The sequence below is a fragment of the Phragmites australis genome, chromosome 1 (genome assembly GCF_958298935.1).
Source record: "Phragmites australis chromosome 1, lpPhrAust1.1, whole genome shotgun sequence".
Classification (NCBI taxonomy): Eukaryota; Viridiplantae; Streptophyta; class Magnoliopsida; order Poales; family Poaceae; genus Phragmites; species Phragmites australis.
In genome coordinates, this window is record NC_084921.1 from 32,256,249 (window position 1) to 32,279,740 (window position 23,492).

General features: G+C 48.8%; 2 protein-coding genes across 2 annotated transcripts; one reads left to right on the forward strand and one right to left on the reverse strand.

The window, feature by feature from the left end:
• Positions 1-1,886: 1,886 nt before the first annotated feature.
• On the forward strand, positions 1,887-4,703 carry LOC133915537 (pentatricopeptide repeat-containing protein At5g55740, chloroplastic). The gene has a single exon (XM_062358740.1). It carries the CDS (start codon positions 1,975-1,977, stop codon positions 3,817-3,819), a length of 1,845 nt encoding a protein of 614 aa, XP_062214724.1. The 5' UTR covers positions 1,887-1,974; the 3' UTR covers positions 3,820-4,703.
• Positions 4,704-8,220: 3,517 nt separating this feature from the next.
• On the reverse strand, positions 8,221-13,872 carry LOC133915545 (probable inactive receptor kinase At2g26730). The gene is made up of 2 exons (XM_062358750.1): positions 12,035-13,872; positions 8,221-9,098 (listed from the first exon to the last, which is right to left on the reverse strand). Exons 1-2 carry the CDS (start codon positions 13,404-13,406, stop codon positions 8,440-8,442), a joined length of 2,031 nt encoding a protein of 676 aa, XP_062214734.1. The 5' UTR covers positions 13,407-13,872; the 3' UTR covers positions 8,221-8,439.
• Between the last annotated feature and the right edge of the window lie 9,620 nt (positions 13,873-23,492).

Consider the following 23,492-nt stretch of genomic DNA (forward strand, 5'->3'; position numbering starts at 1 on the left):
TAGGATTTTATATTTGCTTTTGTAACTTATATGCTTGTTTCATGATGCATCTTTGATTCGCAAACTAGTCATTTGCTCTTCGATTTGTACATGTCTACCTTCTATGTATTACATGTCCAGATGTTACTACTTACTATGTCATTAATGCATTTCTTAATCCCATGTGACCGCACGCTGACACCTTTTTAGGGAGTTGCGACCTCTCGCTGTCAGATTTTCAGACTAACAAAACAGCTTGCTACCACATTTTCAGAACGATGTGATCGCATGCTGCCAACTACTCAGAGTCCAGTGGCCGTCACTACAAGAAGGCATCCAATGCATGCACTGTCTCTAAATTATATAACTACACTTGGTCCATACACCATCGATCCCTGCTTATAAAATGGGAGACCGAGGCAACGAGAAGGTCATAACATCGTAGTTTTACGAAACACCACTACAATCTGATACCATATACCACACCATGGCTGGCTCCTCAAGTAGACATTTCTCGTGGATATCCATATCATCAATGATAGCCCTACAAACTATGAAAGAGACCCATGTGAAAGGTGACGATGTGTTCAAGGAGGAGAACTTGAAAAGGTGTTGTCGAAATGGCAGACCATAACCTGTTGTTCTTGTTTCACCACGGAGGAATGGAGGCGAATGCTAAGCTCTGTGACCTCCATGGACCTAAAGATGTACTTTTTAGAGTGCCATCAGAGATATATCAGGGTGTGCGAACTAGCCGACATAGCAAAGTAAGCAAGTGCACACCATATTTATGCACCCTCAGCAGTACGAGGAGCACATTAAGGTACATTCATCGTTATTACTTGTCCCTGCTATTTGTTAGGTTGCACTTTAATACACGTTTATATTTTCGTATGCTCTTTTTCTATACTAGGTGTTCCCTTATGATGAAGAGTTGCTGAACAAACCCATCAAGAACTTTATTCTTTTGCATCTTCTCTTCGGCGATGGTTATCTACCCAGACATAATTGGAGACGCAGATATGGTCGTTCACGACCTCCACGCCTTTGCAAAAGAGGTTATGGTTAGAGCCGCCGTGAATGAGGTGGTTGTTTGTTTGACAGCCGCCGTGAAAGAGGATGTGTTTCTACCACTTTCGTCACAACCGAATGGGTTGATACCAATGATGATGACTTCATGCCAACTCCTCAGAGAACATCACATCGTTGTGAATTCTCTGATGACGGGGTAGATGATTGGGATCCTAACTTTGATTATTTTTCGTATACACCGGCATCACGTAGATCAAAATCCCCATAATACGATTAACAATGGATGGACCAGAGATAAGACATATACAACTTCAAGGGTCATTTCTTCTGTAATATTGATGCTACTAATTATTGAACTTGTTGAATTTAAGGTGGTTTAATCATTTTTAATCTATTACATAAGGCGTATATGTATCTTAGATGTAGCCTACATAGCATTAGAAATATTTAAATTTTATGTACCAATCTCATATACACGTTCTATCTTCTATTCAATGTAATTTTATCATTTCACTTACATGTATTTATTGTATCTTTACTTAAATATTCTAGAATTTTTTATTTTTATCTTAAATAATTTATATGATTTATATTATTTTTATATAAAAATATACTTTGAGCTTTGCCACCTGTGAGACGGGGCTACCGCTCCTAAGAGGCCGCATAGCCCGGTAAGGCCTACAAATCAGCTACAGTGGTGCCCTTGACCCCCTGGTGGCACCCCTGGGTAGTTTAAAGCTCTTTGAGAGGACGACATGTGTCTAGTTCTGTAATTCTTGTTGTCCGGAATATATCTTTTAATTATTTTGTTTAGAAAGTATAAAAATAAAAAAATCAGCGGAAGCCCCAAAAAGGCCAAGGCCAATGCAAGCCCATTAGCCCGTGAAACCGCCACCTCACGGCCCTTACCCTCTTATCCTCCGCTCCTCATGCAGCTCCCGAGTCCCAACGGCCGACGCCTCCATGGCTCCGCTCCCGCTCCCCCGTCCCGCCATCACAAGCCCCCACCCTTCCAAACCCCACGAGGCGCCGGCGCCGGCGCGGACACCGAGGCCGGCCGCCTCCCTCCATGCCACGCTCGCCTCCCTCTCGCAGCACGGCCACGAAGGCGCCCTCCACGACGCGTTCGCCCTGGTCGCCCGCGCCGAGCGCCAGTCCTTCCCCGGCGCCGTCGGGCCCGAGGTGTACGCGTCGCTCCTCCAGTGCTGCGTCACGGCCGGTTCACTCCGCTTGGGCCGCCAGGTGCACGCGGCCGCCGTCAAGCGCGGGCCGTACTACTGCCGGAACGTGTACGTGGGCACCAAGCTCGCCGTCTTCTACGCCCGCTGCGGCGCGCTCGCCGACGCCGAGCGTGCGTTCTGCGCGCTGCCGGAAAAGAACGCATTCGCGTGGGCCGCCGTCATCGGGCTATGGAGCCGCGCCGGGCTGCACGCCAGGGCGCTCGCCGGGTTCGCCGACATGTTCGAGGCGGGCGTCCCCGCTGACAACTTCGTCGTGCCCAGCGTGCTCAAGTCATGCGCTGGGCTCGGGCTGGCCCTGGCCGGGAGGGCGGTGCACTGCTACGCGTGGAAGACGGGGGTCGCAGAATGCGTGTACGTGATGAGCAGCCTCGTGGACTTCTACGGGAAGTGCGGAGAGGTGGAGAACGCGAGGGGGGTGTTCGACGCAATGCCGGAGAGGACTGTAGTGAGCTGGAACTCGATGCTCATGGCGTACATAGACAATGGGAGGATTGACGAGGCCGTGGAGCTGTTCTACGAGATGAGAGTCGAGGGCGTGCTGCCGACAAGGGTGAGCGTCGTGAGCTTGCTGTCCGCATCGGCGGATCTTGAGGCTGTTGATGGGGGAAGGCAGGGCCATGCCGTGGCAGTATCAAGCGGGTTGGAGATGGATGTGATCCTGGGAAGCTCGATGATCAACTTCTACTGTAAGGTTGGGCTGGTGGAGGCTGCGGAGGCGGTATTTGAGCAGATGGCAGAGAGAGATGTCGTCACCTGGAATTTGATGATTGCGGGGTATTTGCAGGACGGGAAGATTAACAAGGCTTTTGACACTTGTCGTAGAATGCTGGAGACTAACCTCAAATTTGATTGTGTGACGTTGGCGTCCATTATCATGGCTTGTGCGAAATCTTGCAATATGGTGGTGGGCACAGCTACTCATGGTTATGCAGTGAGAAACAATCTTGAATCAGACGTGACGGTTGTTTGTGGCCTGATTGACTTGTACGCGAGAAGCGGAAGGATTGAACATGCACGTCGAGTGTTCAATGCCATGGGTCAGAGAGACCTGGTCATGTGGAAAGTGATGATTTCCGCTTATGCAGATTGTGGCATGAGTTCTGAGGCTCTGAAGCTTTTAAATCAGATGCAGATCGAAGGCATATCTCCAAATGCAGCTTGTTGGGATCCAGTAATTTCAGCTTTTATACGAAATGGCCAATTTGAAGACGCTCTAGAGATATTCAATGGGATGCTTCTGACAAAAACACGCCCCAATCTGCGCACCTGGAGCTTGTTAATAAGTGGATTATCTCAAAATGGCATGCATCAGGAGGTAACAAATCTTTGTTGCAAGATGCAGGAAGTAGAGCCAGCACCTAGTCCCGCAATTTATTCAGCAGCGCTCCTTGCTGTTAAAACTGCAGGTTCAGTACATTACGGGAAGGCAATTCATGCGTGTGTTGTTAAGAAGGGTTTGTTGTTGTCCAAATCCGTCATACAGTCGCTTCTGAGCATGTATAGTAGTTTCGACGACAGAGGCACAATGTACAGTCTACTAAGATTGCTTGCTGAGTACAGTAAATAACAGAAAATGGTCCCAATAATATTGTACAGACAGATGAATGTTTGTGGTAGTAATCCAAACAGGTGTCACATAACATTTGCCACAACTAACCTGTGACATGGCTACGAACCAAACACTCCTATTTTGCCACAAAGTTAGTCAAGCTATAAGTGTGGCTAACGACTAATGTTAGACGTGACAAATTTAGTGACCAACCAAACAAGCTCATAGTGTCACACATACTGAAGTCGTTCATATTCATCATCAGTGTCAGTGTAGTTGTGTAGTAAATATCCACTTTAGCTAACACAGACAGGTTTGTATGCAATAACATCTCATACAGGGTTATGTTGATATCTCTGATATGTTATGGAGTCTGCATCTGATTTGAGTGGCATTTTTATGAGGTCAGAAGGTTCCAATCAGAAACTGAGCACCTTAAAGAGCCCGGGACAGCGAGCAAGCAGTGCTGCTGTTAGTGTTGCCCAGAGCTCCCTGTGAAGATTGCAGCTACAGATGACTGAATTATTTGCATAAAAGCGTGACTATAACTACGGATAACATGTTGGGAGATGTTCTGCCTCCGTTATGTCTGCCCAGTTTTCTCAATTTTGGATGAGAATGTGCACACTGTGCTGGTCCTTTTCGGGAGATGTCAGAAGACAAGGTCCGGACGTCATGGGTATACTATTGTTGTAGTCCTTGATACAGTCCAGACAATTGATTAACCGCATATCGATGCTGCAAAGTGTAATTATCTCGCTGTACGTATATTTCATTCTTTTGGTTGGATTAAAGTGTTGAAGATTTGCAAAATTATTGTGTCTGTCTGTCAGATGATAAATAATTCTATAACACATGGTTACTTTTACTGCATGCCTGTGGATTTTCCAGGTCTGCGATTCTTTCGATTCTCCTGTGATAAGCATCAAAGGTACTATCCATGATCGGTAAAATTGGATATGTAAATACTTATTTAATGTTATCGTTGATGATTAGTAAAGTCGATTATAAATACTTATTTAAAGAAGGATACTTAGTTATCAATTATGTGTATGGATGATGATACGAGATTTTATATAGGTTTAGATTTTTCTTAAAATAATAGCTCTATGTCAAGTTTCATCTTAATTAATCTTAGTAAAAGATAATTATAATGAGATGTGTCTAGATCTAGTTGTAAAGATCTCGACGAGTTCTCTCATGTTATAAATTCTGAAGCTATTGTTGAATGAGCCGAAGTGTAAAGCACTATAGCCTATCCGTGATCGTTGTGAATTTAATCGTGTCTTGAATCTGTTGTGAATTTCAATAAATTGTTTCTGTTTATATCAACTATACTTGCTTTGTATTGCTTGTACGGCTTCTGGTTTGTCTTGATCCTTCTTCTCAAATGGATCTCCCCTGTTTTCCTCCCTTCGAGTACCCCTCCCTTCCTTATATAGTTAGGTTGGGGAGACACACCACATTTGGAGTCTCTAAGCGTAACTTTTTCGGATTATATTTTTCCAAATATCTAGATAACTCTTCCCTAATCCTATGATAATTTCTATGTAAAATACGATGAACTATCTAAAATATTGACATATATCATATTTATTTTATGACAATTATAAAACCTACCATATCATACTAAGAATAATATCCATATCTATAATGTATAATATTTCTAATAAATTCTTAATTCTTAATTATCAAATCTCGTCATATACATCATCATATTTCTAATAAATTCTTAATTATTAATTATCAAATCCTCGTCATATACATCATGATCGACTGCGATTCCTTGCTTGTTCGGTTTACAGGTTCTAGAGAATAAAATGCACCCAAACTATTTTTTACACTAGCTTTTTACAGTGGATCCCTGCGTTGGAAGCGACAGTTCTACTAGTACATCACGCACAAAGTTATTTTCGCCCGGGTAGTAACCGATCTGGCAGTAGTAACTCAGCATACGTTTCAGGCTCTCAGCTTGATCCGGCACGCCCGATGCTCCCGGCGAGCCGGTGTCGACACGCAGCCCACGGCGAAAGGCGGGGCGGGGCGACGCGGTCAAGCTTTTGCGAGGCAGGCACACGTGAGGAGTGGGCACCTCTCTCCCAGGTACATCGAGCGATGGAGCCCAAGTGCACACTGCTCCTGCTCCTGCTCCTCTGCTCTGGTTTGATGCGATTTTGTTCTGTTTTGTTTGGGACTGGGGAGGAATGTAGCCGGAGTAGATCAGATCTCGATGCCCAGTGACCACTGAGCTCAGGTCCCTGCATGGGCCAGGGCACAACTCATCGTGCTTTCCTGATCAAATGGCATCTTGCCTTCAAGGCCAGTGGAGGCACGAGCATCCTTCTTGAGGTGTCCATCTCCGCCACAGGAGTGCATCACTGGCACACAGACACAGCTGGCCGATGCTTACGAGTTGCTGGTGTCTTTTGTTAAGTGGTCACCTGACACATACCGATAGCGAGCGATACAGGACATGGACGGGGCTGCCGATGCAGGGGGCGCCGCCCGTCCAGGCAACATAGCACGCCGGCCCGCCGCCCGCGCCTCGTCAGGTTTGATGTGTGGATCGATCCGCGGTTGACCGCTGATCATGGGGCGTGCCCGGTGGAATCACGCAGAGATTTCTGCATGCGCTCGTGCCGTCAGACTCAGGTCTTTTGTGCATGGACTGTGCACTCGGGCCTCACACATGACACAGCCACGACAATGTGCGTTTCTGTTTGGCTCGACACCGGTCTTCGTGCTGCCGCAGAATTGGAACAAGAAAATCCTATCCGCTACACTTCGAGCTTCTCCGATCCGCCGAATAGCTTGTCGAAGAAATCATGTTAAGGTAGTGTAGCGCTACTGTTCCATCGTGAGTAAAGGGCGAGGCATTTTATAGGTGAGAACATAAGGTGAGAAGTGTCCTGAGAAGTGTTCTTGTATTGCACCATCGCGAAGATTGCATGAAGACGAAACAAAGTTATGAAGACGTCGGGTTCATTCGATGGATAACAAAAAACTTGGACCATTTTACCTCAGAGGGGTGTGTATCCTGTATTAGACTTAAAGGACTGTTTGAAAAATATCCACTCGCCTATAAATAAGGGATATGGCTGGTTGCAAACCACCTCTCCAAGACTATTTTCATTTTGCTAATTACTAGGCTTGGTTAGGGCTTCAAGAGTGAGAGAAAGATTAGGGTTAATTGCTCTAGACTTGATCTCATCAAGAGTGGTATGATGATGGACTGCTTCTAAGCCATGTATCCATGAATCTTGCTAGATCTTAATTCAATTCCTAAGTTGTTTAGCAAATTTGTGGTGCTTTTGTCTCCCTACTAGTCTCTTATTCTTGAAGATTTGGTTGATTTATCATTCTTCACTTTTGGCTGCGATTTTGGGTGGATTTTCTGGGGGCAACTCGACGCTAGGACGTGTGATAACATATCTAGGGTGATCCCCAAACCAATCCATAGCAAGAGCATCACCGATTTGAACTTCCCAAAAATCCCCTCCTTCCTAGGTTTTTCCGATGTTTGCAAAATAGATGGCGAAAACTTGATATTTTTCGATGGATCTTTGAGCTATTGATTCCCCATATCCATGTGTGCCTCTAGTTCAAATTTCATCGAATTTGGAGTTGTTTGGTTGGATTTTGAGTTTCAAAGCTTGTAGGCCTGAGAGGTTGAAGAAGTTCTTTTTTTCATCCTATTTCAGGAGTCCGACCGCCAAGATCCGCGGTTAGACCATCGAGAACGTCCGAAGTGTTCATGTGTGGTCAGAGCAAAGTTCAGCGGTCAAACCACCTCGATTCGTAGTCAGACCACCAGAACATATCGAAAACTCTCAGTTTCTTGGTCTCTATTGGTTTGTCAGGATTTAGACCGTCAGATCCACAGCCTGATCGTCATACCCTACGGTCTAACCGAGATAGGTTCGGTCTGACCGCCAAGTTTACTCAAAACCGAATTCTTTTCTATCCACCCACAATCTGACCGCCACATACCACAGTCTGATCGCTAACCACCCAGAACTCAATGAACTTAGTTTAGATCCTTTCTAGTCCAATTGTTTTACCCTAAATTCCTTATCTCATCTGAACTTTCGGTGTTTATTGTGAATGTAGTTTTTGTGGTGTTTCTATTGTGTTTTATGTTACGCTTTATTATGATTTATTTTTTAGTACGTTAAAAGTAAATAAGACATATACCTTATTCTTGTTGAAAAATTTTAAGAGCTCCTATTCACCCCTATATCGCCGTTCCGGCCCTTCAATAGGCTTGAGTGACAGACAAGTGAGCGACAACAAAATATTAGTAGAAGCCTGCAAATGATTAGATTTGGAATTCCTACGCTACATGGGGTCACTCGCTCCAGCACTACAAACAGAAGAGAGGTGAGAGTAGAACAAGCATCACAAAGGGGACAGGGAAGATGAAGAAAAAAAATACATTTTTACTTGGATGAATGAAGCCTCAGAGAGAGAGAGAGAGAGAGAGAGAGAGAGAGATTTGATCCAACAAAACAATGCCCTGGATAAAAAAAAAAAGAAAGCAAAAAGAAACAGGGAGAACAGAACAACACTGACATACAGGTACCAACAACCTATGCAATTCAATTTGCCAAACCTTTACCCTCCTCCCTCCGCGCACGGTCACGGCGTCGGGGCGGCCGGCGGCGTGCCCCTCGACCGCTCCTCCTCCGATATGCCCCGCACGCCCTCCTCGCTCTCCTCCGTTGTCGTCCGGCCATGGCCGCCGCCGATCTCCTCGATCATCCGGACCACGTCGGGGGCGTCCGGCCGCGCGTCCGGCACGGTGGCCACACACGCCATGGCCACCTGCAGCAGCGCCACCATCTCCTCCTCGCCGCTCGCGCCCAGCCGCACCAGCTCGACGTCGAACACCTCGGCCGTCCACTCCTCGCGCACCACGGACTGCACCCACCGGGGCAGGTCCAACGTGCCGTCGCCCTCCAGGGACGCGTGCGACGGGGACTTGCCCGTCAGGAGCTCCAGCAGGAGCACGCCGAGGGAGTACACGTCGGCCTTGAACGTGAGCCGGCGCGTGTCCACCACCTCCGGCGCGCGGTACCCGTCCGCGCGCGTGGACGACGGGGCGAAGAGCGGGTGGAGGCAGAAGTCGGAGAGTGCGGCCGCGTCGGGGTCCGGGCGGAGCAGCACGTTGGAGGCCTTGACGTTGCCGTGCACGAGGTTGTGCGCGGTGTGCAGGTGCGCCAGACCGCGAGCGGCGGACAGCGCGGACCGCATGCGCGCCTCCCAGTCCAGCGGCGTCCGGCCGGAGCCTCGGCTTCCTGCAGGTGGATGCACAAACTCCCGTCAGCAATCTTAAGAAAATACGAATAAACAAATTGGCAACGCGCTAGAGCATCAGTCCAAAAAACAAGAACATGTCCAATAATCATATCAATGTTGCTCTTTTCGAACGTTTCTATTCTTTTCGCTCCATTTCCACAAAGCTTACTAAACATGACAACATCCAATTGTCGATTGAATGATGCACACATTTTTTATTGCAGAAATCAACAAAAGGTTCACGAAGTCACATGACTAGCACTAAAAAACATATAACAAAGTGATAAAGAATGGGGTGAGGAATGCTCAGTTTGTTTAATCAAGAGATGAATAAAGAATCATGTTGAACAGGTCTAAAAACCACTGGTTTGTCACTGTCAAGGAATCAGTGACGCTCGCACTGGTTGAAAACAAATGCAGTGCTACCTTGAATGCAGGGAATGCGTACTGCTGCAGCATGCAGCGTAAAGAGGACAAGACATTTGCAATTGATCAGGCACAGTTGGACGACGACAACAAGAAGCACACAAAAGCAATCAATCGTCGCCGGAGTAGGTTGATTAGATCTACTAAGAAACGAGATTAAGAACATGCAAAATGGATTACTAAATAGAGTAGCACACTAGCATATATAGATAGAAAATACAGTACATATTCATGAGCAATTCATTTGGCTACCAAATGAGCACATCCGGTAGATAGGCTGGTATGACATGACAGACCAGCAAAAACAACGAACTAGTAGGTTGCATGATTGCACGGCCTCAAAGAAAACAAACACGCTGCTAACTGCATTTCAACTCGAAAAACAGACCAACTTCAAATAAAAATTTAAGCACGGAAGGTTTTGCTAAAAAAAATTCAGAGATGATGAACTAATGTACTAGCAGTAGTACTCATCGTGATTGTATACGAACAGAGCTGATGAGTGAGCGTGCATTGCCGAGTACAAAAGCAAATTTGTGTTTTTTTGGCAAGTAGTGGAGAACATTGACTAGCAGTGTGCCCACTGCCCACACGGCAGAGGCAGTGCTGTGTTCCTGCTAGGCTGCTAACTGCAGTGTCAGATACATGCGACGATGGCAGCATGCATTGACTAGGCCATAGCTATGGTGGCCACTGTACTGCAATGGAGGATGGCAGCAAGAACATGCATGCTATCAATCCATTGTTGTGACCACCCTAAATTACTCACACGATAAGCAGAGTTGCTAACTGCCAGACGGTTTCAGCTCAGTCAGAACCACATCCTCTCAACCTTGACAATTGACAAGGTTCTTTGCAAGAAAAGAAACCGATTTGGTGGCGCCATCCATCCATGTCCATTTCCACGATGGGTAGCCGGCAACTACCTCAGTGACCTCTTCAATCCTCTTCAAGCGGTTGAAGCGTTGGCCATGAGCAATGAAGACACAGCGCGTGAGAGGTGATTCGGGTCAGATAAAAATTCAGAGACCGCGTCAATGCCATCCCCGTTCCAGTGTCTACTTGGCTCGGTTGCATGGACAGCAGGGCAGCCATTTTTGGGGGCAGCACCGCTTGGCAGATTTGCTTGAGGGCGTGTGCATCCATGGGGGATGGATTGGACAGCGGGCACGCACCGCGTCTGCGGAGGTGGGGGTGTGGAGGTGAACTCGGCTGCACGTAGCCGAGCAGCACAGCCAGGTCCCACCACGACAACTCACAGTACATTACTCTACTGCCCCATCTTAGCGTATCCTGGTGCCAATGCGCTATGCGTACAAAGATTTTTTCTGGAACCGTTCAAAGCATCGACAGCTTGCTGGCAATTTTGATGAGCATCTGTGTACCTTCAGGCAGTGCACTACTAGATACACGTACAATGAGAATAATTGGAGCAATGAACAATTTCCCCTTTGGCAATTGGTCCCCTTTGGCAATTGGTCCCTAGAGCAGATATATTCTCAACTTTCTTCTACTACGCTGTATCAGATGATCAGTACGTGTCACAGATATGGCGCGAGGAGCACAGCAAATACGCGGGCTCGATCCTCATGTGCCATAACTGCGGCACGCCGGGACGTATCTGCGTTCCCAGCCGTGCCACTGCACCCGCGGCCGCGTGCCCCTAGCAGGTTGCCATTCTGGGTCGTTCCAGGCTTGCTGCTCGAAACAACGCGACAGCTACGAACAGATGAACCACTCCTGTGCATGGGGCGCACCCATCCGCCGTGACCATCCATGAGGGGCCGGCATCATTGCCTTTACAGCCTCACGCTAGCTCATCACTCCCGCGCACGCAGCTGCCACCACGCCCACTCCGTCCACACTGGCTCCGGCTCGGGCGTCTGTCTCTCTCCTCAGAGAAAAGCGGCGAAAGGAAAAGGGAGGGAAGAAAAGCGCGCAAAAACCACCACCTCCGCCGCCCACATGCCGATGCCAGGGATGAGGGAGGGGAGCAGTAGATTCTCTACGTTCGCCGGTCACCAGTCACCACCGGAGAAAAAGGGGAAAAAGAAGAAGAAAAGAACAGAATTCCCCAGCCCAACCCCATAATCAGTTCGTGAACCTGCAATCGGCCATCAATGACGGCAGATTCAGGCAGAATTTTCGCGTCCACGGGCGCCGCCGCGACCGATGCGACGGTCGCCGTTTTGACGCGTTGTGTCAGCTCGTACTCTCTATCGAGTCTGAATTGAAAGTGACTTAAATTGCTGGTGAATTTCTCGCGTAATTCTGCGAGGATCTTTGGCATTCCAACGCGCGATGCCTATCCGAGAAGACGACGACTCGGACTTGGAAGCTTCAAAGTCTCCCGAGTCGGCAAACAAAATCCTACCGCTCGAAGCAACAAGCAAGCGAGTAGCAGGCAATGCGGCAGCGACACCGCTGACCGAGACCGGTTTCTCGACGACGGCGACGCGACGAGATGCAATGCAAGCGCAAGAAAGGTGGTTGGGAGTGAGGGACTGACCGTGGAGCATGGCGGAGAGGCTGCCGTTGGGGAGATAATCGTAGACGAGGAGCTTCTCGTCCTTGGAGTAGTAGTAGGCGCGGACGGGGAGCACGTTGCGGTGCTCCGCCTTGCCGAGCGCCTCCATGTGCGCGTCGAATTCGCGCCGCGCCACCGCCACGTCCTTGAGCCGCTTCACCACCACCGTCGTGCCTTCCTCCAGCACCGCCTTGTACGACGTCCCCACGCTGCCTTTGCCCAGCACCTCCGCCGACGCGCGCAGCAGGTCCTCCAGGTCAAAGCTGTACCCCGCTCCCTTCCCCACGAATACTAGTCGGCTCTGCTCCCCAGCGCCGGCACCCGCGGCCGCGGCGGCGGCAGACCCGGACGCACCGCCTCCCAGGTCCTCCTTGGACGAGGACGTCATGCCCCCGCCCTCACCGGACGCCGTCGGACCCAGCCCTGTCGCTGGCGCCGCCGCGGAAGTTGCGGCCTTTGGCCCCTCCTTGGTGGCTTTCCGCCGGTGGAACTTCGCGCATAGCACGATGGCGATGAGGAGGAGGAGCGCTGCCACCACGGAGCCCACGACGATGCCGGCGATTGCCGCGCCGGAGAGCTTCCGCTTTTTGGAGGAGCCCAGCCCGGGGCTGCCTCCCGGGCTGAGGCCGGGCGCCGGTGACGGGGGAAAGAACGATTGGCAGGGCGGCAACGGTTCGCCGCAGAGCTGGAGGTTGCCAGCGAAGGAGTCCCGCGGGAAGCGCGAGAGGGGTTTCGGGATGGAGCCGTTGAGGTTGTTGTCGGAGACGTTGAAGACGGCGAGCCCCGGGATGCTTATGCTGGGAATGCTCCCGGAGAGGTGGTTGCCGTCGAGCAGCAGCACGCGCAGCGCTGTGAGGTTGTTGAGCGCGAACGGGATGGGGCCCGATAGGTTGTTGTGCGAGAGCACGAGGCGCTCGAGGCCGCCGAGCCTCGCGACTGCCGGCGGGATGGCGCCGGAGAGCAGGTTCCGCTGCAGGAACAGAGCTTTGAGGCTGGGCAGCTGGAGCAGGTCGTCGGGGATGGTCCCGAGGAGGCGGTTGGAGCGGAGCGAGAGTACGCGGAGGTTGGTGAGCCGGCCCAGCGTGCCCGGCGGGATGGCGCCGATGATGCCGATGCCCGGGAGGCGGACCTCGACGATGGTGGAGTTGGCGGCGTCGCACTTGACCCCGACCCAGCTGCAGGTCGGTGTGGAGGTGTTCCATCCGAGCCGGCGCTCGTGCGGGGTCGCCGTGAGGAAGGCCAGCAGCGCGGACCGCTCGCTCGGCGGCGGCTCCGCGACGGCGCAGCAGGCGAGGGAGGCAACAATGGCAAAGACAGCCGCCACCGCCGCCGCGGGCGCGCGGGGCCCGGCCATTGCGACGGGCGGGGGGGGGGGGGCTGGGGACGCGGTTACGGGCGAGGCATTGGGGAGGAGGAAGAAGCTTGCGTCTTGCGAGGGAGGAGGGGAACTTGAGCTGGAGCTGAAACTGAAGCTTTTCTCTCACTGGCGTTGCCGCCTTTTTTTTTTTTTGCTGCGGACGGTGGCTTTTGTTGGGGTTCCTTCTCGGGGCTGGGAAATTTTGGGAGGGGGAGGTGGGTATGCGCGCGCGTACAGTGCCAGTGGCCGGGTGTGTGGGATCGGGACCGGCACGGACAGTAGGCGCACCCGTGAATCCGGGACGGCGTCGTGTGCCGCTCTTGCTCTGCTAGCTAGTCTGTGCACGCTGCAGCCGAGGCAGGGCCAGCAGCATCGATCGCCGCATCGGACTGGCGGGTGTTTCGGTGTCTGGGCTTGCCGGCTTGGGTTTTGCGCGGGTGTTTCTGGGACTGTGCTAGCGACCTAGCGTGTCCGAACCGGGTGCTCTGCACCCCGCGCGGTCGCTTGCCTTGGTGCTCGCTCGCTGGATACTACCATCTCGCGAAGTGGCAGGCATGTTACCGTGCGCCGTACTTCGTCCCGTGTTATCCTCGTAGTTGAGAACACGGATGCTTCGTATACAAAAAAACGATACGATTCCTAAGAAAATCTTCAAATTCGGCCGAGTGATCTTAGAGAGGTGTCGACGACGACGGCTAACCGCTGGCTTACGCCAAGGAAGCTCCCGAATCCCGATCGAGGAGGAAGCTCGCCGGTCGCCGTCCATCAGGGTCCGGGATTAGGCGAGCAACCGGAAGCACATTAGCGACCAGCGCACCCGCGCAGGCGCAACCAAGAAGTAACGTGCTTATCTGAACCAAACAGCAGGCGCCACCAGGACGATTAGCCAAATGAACCATCCGGCCACTGCCGTCTGCCGCCCATCGGCCCGTCGGAAGGCTTGAAGCGGAAGCGATGCGCGCTCGCTCGATCGATCGATGGATGATGGCCGCAAGGTGCGGTTCTTTTTCACGTGCGCTACTTTGCTCACATCGCCCTTCCTGACAGGCCCAATTTTCATTTTTAGTTTTTTCAAAAAAATTTCTGAATATTTTTTATCAAATTTTTTCTCAAAACTTTTCTAGTTAATTTTTTCAAAAAACCTATTCGAAAACTTATTAAAAAAACTTATCTTAATAATTTTTTTTAAAAACTTTTAAAAAAGATAATTATAGAGGAATTTTTTTAAAAAATAAAAGTTACAAGTTACTATATTAATACGGGCTGTGAAATAGCACAGTCCTGCCCGCAAGTGACGGACACACCACCGTTGTTCTCACTTGAGCCATCATCCGGTTTGGTGCATTAACTCCTTGCCTTCGAGCTCGAGGGCCTGCCGGTCGGCCGGTCCAGTTAGGCGTGACACGCCCTATTTGTGCCTGATGTTTAATTTGCCTGGATGTTGGTCGGCGCTCGCGACAGCGAGGTCAGATCGGCTTGCTTGCTCGCATGGCATATAACGTACCAACTCCACTCCAATCTGCCCATCACTGCACACTGGGGAGCTGAGCTCGGTTCATCTTCGCACGTGCGTGTGGGTGGGTGGGGGACTTGTTGCCATGGCACGACAGCAACTCCGCTGCCGCATGCAATGCACAGGAGAATTTGCGTTCTTGAGCGAGAAGAACGCAGACTTCAGAGCCAGAAAAAAGAGAAAATCCGAGCCCCTCTGCACGCACAACTGCGCCACCACATGAGGAGCGAGACGTGCAGACAAACGGAACGCCACATGGGGAAATCCGCGGGGCTACCGGACAATCTCGCTCCAGGTTGAGAGCCCGTCTTAAACATGTACCGAGTACTACCATAATGACTTAAGAGATTCTCTAAAATTAATTCCTTATATTTTTATATATGGAGACCTCTTAATAAAATTCGCCTTTTAAATCTCCTTTCTCTTCAACAAACTTTCGATACCTCATTTCTTATATGTCCTCTACTGTGTCACCGACGAATGGATCTCACATGTCATCTCTTCCTTTCCTCTTCACCAGCGACATTACTAGGTGAGCGTGGCAGTGGTGGAGGCAATGTGCGGGTGGTCCTGCGCGACGACGAGGCTGACAGACGCGGACTTCGGTGCTGCGACAGTGACGACTAACTTCATCCATTGGTCCACCCTGTCCTCAGTCATCGGCTCGCCGACGTTGTCATCGTACTCACCCTCCCACTGTCCCACAGCGAAGCCGTTGGCTGCCTCCTCGCTGTGCCATCCCCCAACGTCGGCTTGAATGACGACGCTATGTGGCCCAGCTCACCGAAGTAGCGCTCCTACTGGCTCTCCAGTTGCAAGCAAGCGCTATGAACATTGCTAATTAATCAGCAAAGAACGAGCTAGCTGATGGTTGATGCAATGCAAGAACCGTATGGACCTCACTGAGAAGGTCGAGGAGCATTGCCTGGATGCCGTCAGCGTCGTTCTTGGCTGCTCGATGCAACATCCGGTGAACGTCGGCCTCGAGCTGCTCCTACCTCTCTACCTCCTCATCATCGATCACGCTAGCTGCTGAGTCTTCCATGCGCACCACCTTGCTCAACAGCTCCTGTGTGGTATCGGGATCCGCGTAGGACGAACATCATCGTTGGCGGTGAGGCAGAGGATGAAGGTGACGAGGCCGCAGAGCACGGAGAGCACAACGTGGGAGACGGCAACCTGGCCTCTAGAGCGCGCAGCGCGGCGCTCCCGTGCCTTGCAGAGGTTGGTGGGTCCAGTAGGATTGGAAGTCCCAGAGAGATTCCTTATTTCTAGCTAGGATAGAGGTGTGTTTAGGGGATTGGTAAAAATAGGAACTAGTTTGGGAAACTGTTGAAGGATGTATTTTAGTCAAAATCTCTAAATTTAGCTATAGAGAATAGAATAGGATGTCGGTTGGAGATGCTAAAAATACTACTACTGCTAAATGATTTGTAAAACTGCCAACGAACGGTATGTTTTCTATCTTGTTTTAAGGTTATGAGATGTTTAGTTATGTTATGACAGGTTGAAATGTGCTTGGTTTGTGTGTGTGAGAGAGATTGCAGTGTGCTACTGTGCTGAGCGGTTGTTCTGCTTTCTGCTGAAGCCGGCTCCGGCCACGATGGACGCAGCCTCTGGAAATCATTGTGCTCAACCGCTAGGAATTAGAACGACAGAAGAGCAAGCAATTGAGTAGTCTGTTGTAATTATCTTGTGTGTCAGATAAGCACCAATTGATTTTTCTCGTCATCCGGTTGTCGTCCCTAGTGGACTTACACAAGTGCTCGTGCCCAGTGTTGCTTGGGTTATTCTCCTTGTATTACTATGTTTTGATCTCGGATCTTCGTTTTTATCCACGTATTTCATCCAAGTGCTCTTTCTTAAAAAAAAAAAAACTAATGAATGACACAATTTGACATTGGATCTGAAAATAATTGCACTAGCCGCAATAACAGACAGGCGAAACCACGGATGGATTGCGATGTAGGAGTACTCCAGATGACAAAGATATCACGGAAATCCTTGTGCGTGATATATTTGAGCAAGGCCGAATAATTGGCTATCACGGTAGCGTGCTTCCCTAAATGAGAGGTCTTATGTTTTTAAATGTTACTCCTGGTGTGCCCTCATCATGCACCAGCTGGGCTGGTACCATGATAATGCTAAATCCCCGGGCGTGCCATTATATTAGCGTGTTAATCTGGTTTGTACCACCAGTACACGACGTTACTCTCTTTTCCTTCTCTTTTCGTCTGCAGCCAGTGCACTACGTAACAACTAACATGCTGCTGACGGATTGCCTTTACACTTCTAGTATACAACGTGCATGCAGAATGGACACTTTACATCAGCTCTACTTGGCTTACTGATTTTCTGGTTTGATCGACCAGCTGCCTTGTGCAAGATATCAGGAGGGTATTACTGCATGCATTCTCTCGGTTCTCGGAGTACATCACAACATGCAGCTGCAACTATGCGTCGGTTGCTGTTCAAAAATCGTAGTAACCGCCGCTCCGTATCGGTAATAGAAATCGTTCGGTAATTGAATTTGAATTTAAAAAAATAAAAAAAATAAAAAATCCTAAAAGTTAAGACAATTCTAAGACCTTTTGTGAATTCTTTTTAAAAAATAATGTCGTTTGCATCATATTCTACTAGGAGGAAGTTTGAAAAAAAGTTGAAGCGCACCGCTTATTTATTAACTTATGTTAAAGAAAAGCTTAACATGTAAACACATATTTTTTTAAGGACGTATCTTAAGAGGATCTTTAAAATCGGTTAACTTTATTTAGAGTTTTATTATTTTTTATGATTTTTACAAAGTTCACAAGAATAAAGTAAATATGTTAAGAAAAATATCACTATAATTATTTTTTTCATGTCTAACATTGTTTTTCCTACATAAAGCATAGTATAAGTAAACTAATAAAAGTGGTTTCACTAATTTTGGATGTGTGATGGGTTAGTTATGAATTAATCTAGTTATAACATATTTACACAATCCTGCATATAACAATAACAATTTCATGAGTCCATGTATTTTTAAAAGACATAGGATCATGTAAGAAGACTAAAAAAATTGGTTTCATGGTTTTTGGATTAGCAAAGAGTAAACTATGCATTTAACTTGGTTTAGCAAATACATTTTCTCAAAGAAAATATTCAACTTTTTTATGAGTATAAATACTTTTATCATGTAGATCATATTACAAGAAAACCAACAAAATTTGTTTCACTTGATTTGAAGCTCAGATAAATTAGTTATTGATTTTACAAGATTGAGCTATTTTTTGTTTTCTTTGTTGAATTTCACTGAAATTCGAGAAAATCGTTCGATAAATTGCTAAAACCGAATGGTTACTGAAGAATTCGAACGGTTACTGATAATTTGGAAAATACGAAAAAATCGGTCGATAAATCACTAAATGCGGTCGGTAACCGTAGCAAACCAACCGGTTACTGTTAGTCGATTCAGACTGAATTCTCGCTGAATTTCAAATTTGATCGAGTGAATTTTGAGTGAATTCTCACCAAATTTTACGCGGTTATCACGATAACCATGTTTTTTTTTAACCGCCGGCGAGTGATTTTTGTTGCAAAAACGAATTTGTGAACCTCGGCCATGATTCGTCCAGGTGCGTTGCGGCATTGGATTCAGGTCCTTCTGATGCATGCAAGCTGAAGCAAGTGAACTATGTCGAGAACACACTGACCAAAACACCACTTATACAACTCGGAGAGTCGAGAACACAGACCTAACCGTCGCCTACGTGGGGACTGGACACAGGGTTGATAGGTGGTTGATTTGATGAACCACAATGCACACATACAAGTCCAAGCCAATCGACCAGCTAGCCCATGAACCAAAAACCGACTACGTGCACAAAAGCATGGCCTGCAGGCCAGTGAACCCAACAATGATTGAAGCTGGTATGTTTTCACAGGGAGGAACGCTGGAATTGCTGGAGGTATCTGTATCTTGGTCCTACTGGCCGGCCACAGGACCACTGCGATACCACCTAAGCTATGCTGGTGCACTAACACGGCTGCCAATCATCCTTTGTGCTCTGATCTGCTGATCCTCTCCTGCCAGCTCCCAGAGGGAAATTTCCCATCATTTTTCGCTCTTCCTTTGCAACCTACCAGCTCGGCGTATATCCACGAGGCCCCTGGGGTCCATGCCCAATTGTCCTCTGCATGCATGTGCTCAAGTTATACTCCATTAGCTAGCCTACACCTTCATCTTCCTCTCGTTTTTTTGGTTAGGTCGCCACACCACTTCCCCAACCGCCACCCAGCTCCGACGCCTGTCGCTAGTGCCACCGAGCAGTAGCAGCACCACCAACCAAACTGTGCGGAGAAATTGGGGGCGCCTTGACCTCAACCGCCGGCGCGCGGGCGTGGGGACCCCGGCCGGAGGCAGGCAGCCAGCAGCGGGCCTTGTTGCTGGGCTGGTTGGTCGGGTCCGATGGTGGTGGACCGGTGGTTATTGCTCCGCCCATTCGCCCATCGTCTGAGCACCGGTGCATGCGTCCGCCGTTGCGCGATCAGGTGGGGGACGGCGGCGGCGGAGAAGAGCGTCGCTACGTGCACACGCGACACCTTGACACCTCCGGCTTACGTACGGCGGGTTGAACCAAACATCGGCTGCATCCGGGTGCGTGCCAGCGTTGCCTGCTCGTCGTTGGTTGGTGGTCGGCGGACGCTGCGGCCTTCCGGTGCACGAGCACGCGACGGAATTATTAACGCTCTCGGCCATGAATGCAGAGACGCGTTCCGTCGACGGGACAAGTGTGGTTGAATGCGGACGGAGAGGAGGTCCGGCGGCCGTTTATTAGCCGGTTCGATCACGACTCTACGAGCAGCATTTGCTGCTGCGGACCATCGCCCATTTCTTAACGTGATGACAGTCAATGGCAAACGCAGTATGGACTGCTAGGGCTCATCTTATTTTTCCTCTCCAGCCTTTTCTCTCTCTCCTTTCTATCTCTCCTTCCTCTGGCTTTAGCTCCCCGCGCCCACATGAAGATCCGTCTTTGATGACAGTTGAGTTGCACCCGAACCGTGCATAGGAAGGTAGGGCTAGTAGTACTTCAGCTGAGCACGAAAACACATAGTATCTCTCCCACTCCCAGTCCCATGTGTTTAGTGGCACGATGATGGGGTTACGGGCCACACCTGGTATTATAAGGATGCGTTTAGTGGAGGATATAATGTTGGATTAGATAAGGGTATTTATGTTTTGTTGGATGGGACGATGCAATTTCTTATTTAGTAGTATGAATATATTAATCTAATTTTTTATTGGGTTGAATGGATATGATTTGTACGGGGTTAGTCAAAATTTGTGAGACTCATTTATCATATATTAGTTTTCTACCAAAATATAATCATACGAGATCTTATTTTGTTGTTTTAATTATAATGAATACAATGGTACAATCGGATTGCAAATCGGATAAACGATTTATGAGATAATATAATTTAAAACGTGCTAACAAAAAAAAATATTTACTCCAACCAACCAGAATATACCATCATAGTCATAAAGCCCATCCAGAATATGAATGACTTCGTCCAACAATTTTTGATGGATGTACTCATTTAGCATTTGAAAGAAATATTCCCTCTAAATAGCTATCCCATCCAACTTGACTTCTAACCAAACACTTAAAAATAAGATGATCATCTTCTATCTAGAGATATCCTTCCAACCAAATACATATTAATGTGCCAGGTTTGAAGGGGACTTGAGCTGTTTATTTGTTAGGAATTAATTCATCTTCATGTAAAATCTTAAGGTCAGATTTGGGTTAGGGCCCTTGATGTTTTTCTGTGACTTTTGAGATGGAATGTGTTGGATATGATCTCGGCTTCTAACGTGCACCGAATCGAGAAAGAGGGGGAGTCCGTTCTCACCTCTCGCACGACTCTTTGGTTGAGATCCCGTTCCACACAACACCATAATATAAAAGAGAACATCGTGACTCGTGGGTGATCTCTCACGTAGCTAATGCACATACCTACACATATAAACCCTATGACCGATCAGGTTTAGGCACTGAAGTGGAGTGAAGGCTACCGCCATCGTCCACGCCATAGCATGGGTGTCGCATCTTCCCTGGGCCGGCCACCACTACATCGTCTGCATCACGCCGGCACTGCACCAACAGCCTGTATCAACTCATCTACATCTATGCCAACTCATCTATTGATCAATTCATTGACGAACTACCTAGCTTCCTATAGCTCAGCTATGTTGTCACGCTTCCGCTAATGGTGATGTGTTTGATCTTACGACTAGCGTTTATGTTGAAGAGAATTAGACCATTTTCTATTACCGAATACATGGGAGAGCTGCAAATCATCGTCTTAAAATGGGAGGACGGACGACGCAAAACCAAGCTGCAGACATAATCAAGATGTCCTGAAGTTGGGTTGGGATCAAGCTACAAGTTCCCGCATTGATTTATCAACAAGCATCTCACGGCACACACACACAAAGAAAAAAAAAAGAGAACCGGTGTTTGGAACACGCACGGCACTGGACGTTATGAGCACCTCTCTCCAGGTTGATCAAGGAGTAGCAAACTGGTCAACATGCGACGGCAGACCTCCTTTCACCGTCACTGCGATCGTACGACTCATGTTGCCTGCTGCGGCTACCAAGAAACCAACTCGTCACTGCACACAGGGACAGTCAGGCAGAGGTGAAAAGGACACCAGTTTATGAACAGGATCCGCCATGGTCGACCTTCTTGCGACGGGAACGTGCGAGCGCCTGACTGACGGGCGCCCATCGATGATGACAGTCGTCTCCGGTCTCAACGTGCTTGCTGCTAGCACTAGCTCCTACTACAGTACTACGACGCCTCCATTGATTTTGTTCGACATGATACTCGATCGCCTTTTCCATTTCATCCGAGGAGGAGGGAGGGCATGAGCACGACGCCTCCACTGATTTCCCCCCCTCCCAGGTAGGCGTGTCCGTGTGTCTGGCTGTTAATGGATCTGACGACAAACATACCGGTTCACTCCGGCAGCGAAACCAGTACGTACTACTGGGTTCCATTCCACCTTGCCAGGACGACGCCAGCGGCCGGCCTGCTCCATGATCCTGCAACATTGCATTCTCGCGACAATTTCAAGAGAAACTCAAGCATTTCTTCATCTGTTTTTTTTTCTAAAACCACAAAATAGACGATTATACGAGAAGAAGAGTAATATGTCAAAAGATGTCCAAAATTACAAGCGGAAGCAACCAAAAAAGAAAAAAAATCTACAACACCGTAGAAGAGCGAAGGCACACCGGGGCAACAAGACTAAAACCAAAAATACTAATTACCACAACAACTTTTCCACTACAGCCGGTTGACTAAACCAACAACACACACTACATGGAGACACACCATCAACACCCTACAAATGACTGCGTAGAGACATACAATCAACACCCTAGAAACAATAGAGCCTGTTGCAGATTATTGTTGCTAAACTCACCGCAATAGCGACCAAGTAGCTCTGACTTCAACATGACAGACTTCAACCTTTGCCTTGAAAACGCTATAACCCATGTGTATGGTCCCACCGAACAAGCCAGCTACAAGCCATCGTTGCCAAGCTCGGCTGCACACCCATAACGTAGCAGCCCCGATCTCACCATAGCACGTCTGCTCGTCGTGGAACCATCATGGAGTGCAGCTTCAAAGAGACAAAAGTTTCGTTGAAGTGTCCCCTTCGGACCACCGTCAAGCGGTCACCATATCCTAAAACACTAAATGGAGAAGCTCGCCTCCAGCTGCAGTAGACGCCCCCACATGGCTCCTCGTTATGAGGACCACAAACTAAAGTTGTCGGATCAGCACCACCACCAGACAGAAGTTCTGACTTCACCGAAAGGTGTCATCATTGCTGTCTATCTAAGTAACGCCGATGGACATCCAACACAGGGTAGTAGACTCCAAGGCAACACATCCAAGGAGCACATGACATCAAAGATGCCGTCGTTGCTTGATCCGGTAAGTTAGATCTGGGTTTTCACCCGAAGAACCTGCCGAGGGTTGGGGGAAACAGGAGCACCTTGACAATGCCTCTAAGGAGGAGAACGACGCCTAAGGTCGTCACCGTTGTCGACACCAGTAGAACACCGAGGAGACTTTCGCCTAGAGTCTTGCACTATTCCACCACACGTGTTGCACCAAATCACGCCATTATGTTGGCATGACCGAATAATGTGCTTTTGCGAAGGCGTATCTTGATCTGAATATGTTTTAGTAGCATAAATCAAGTACCTCTTTTGAAATTGGCATATTTCTGAATAATGTAACATACCGGATTGCTTACCGGTTCATTCTCTCCGTGCTCTTTGACAGGAACTCCTCGTTGTCCTTCTCGGCCACCTTAACAAGCCTCTCCATCAGGCGCTTCCTCTCCTATGGTCCCATGCTACCGTTGTTAACTTCCCTTGCTCCAGGCGGTCCTTCGTCATTGAGAATGGCAAGAAACGTCAGGGGCCTCTCAATGGCTATCCATTTGTGGCGGTCCTCGTCACGGTGGCCATTGCTGCTGCCATCTCCATTCCTACTCAG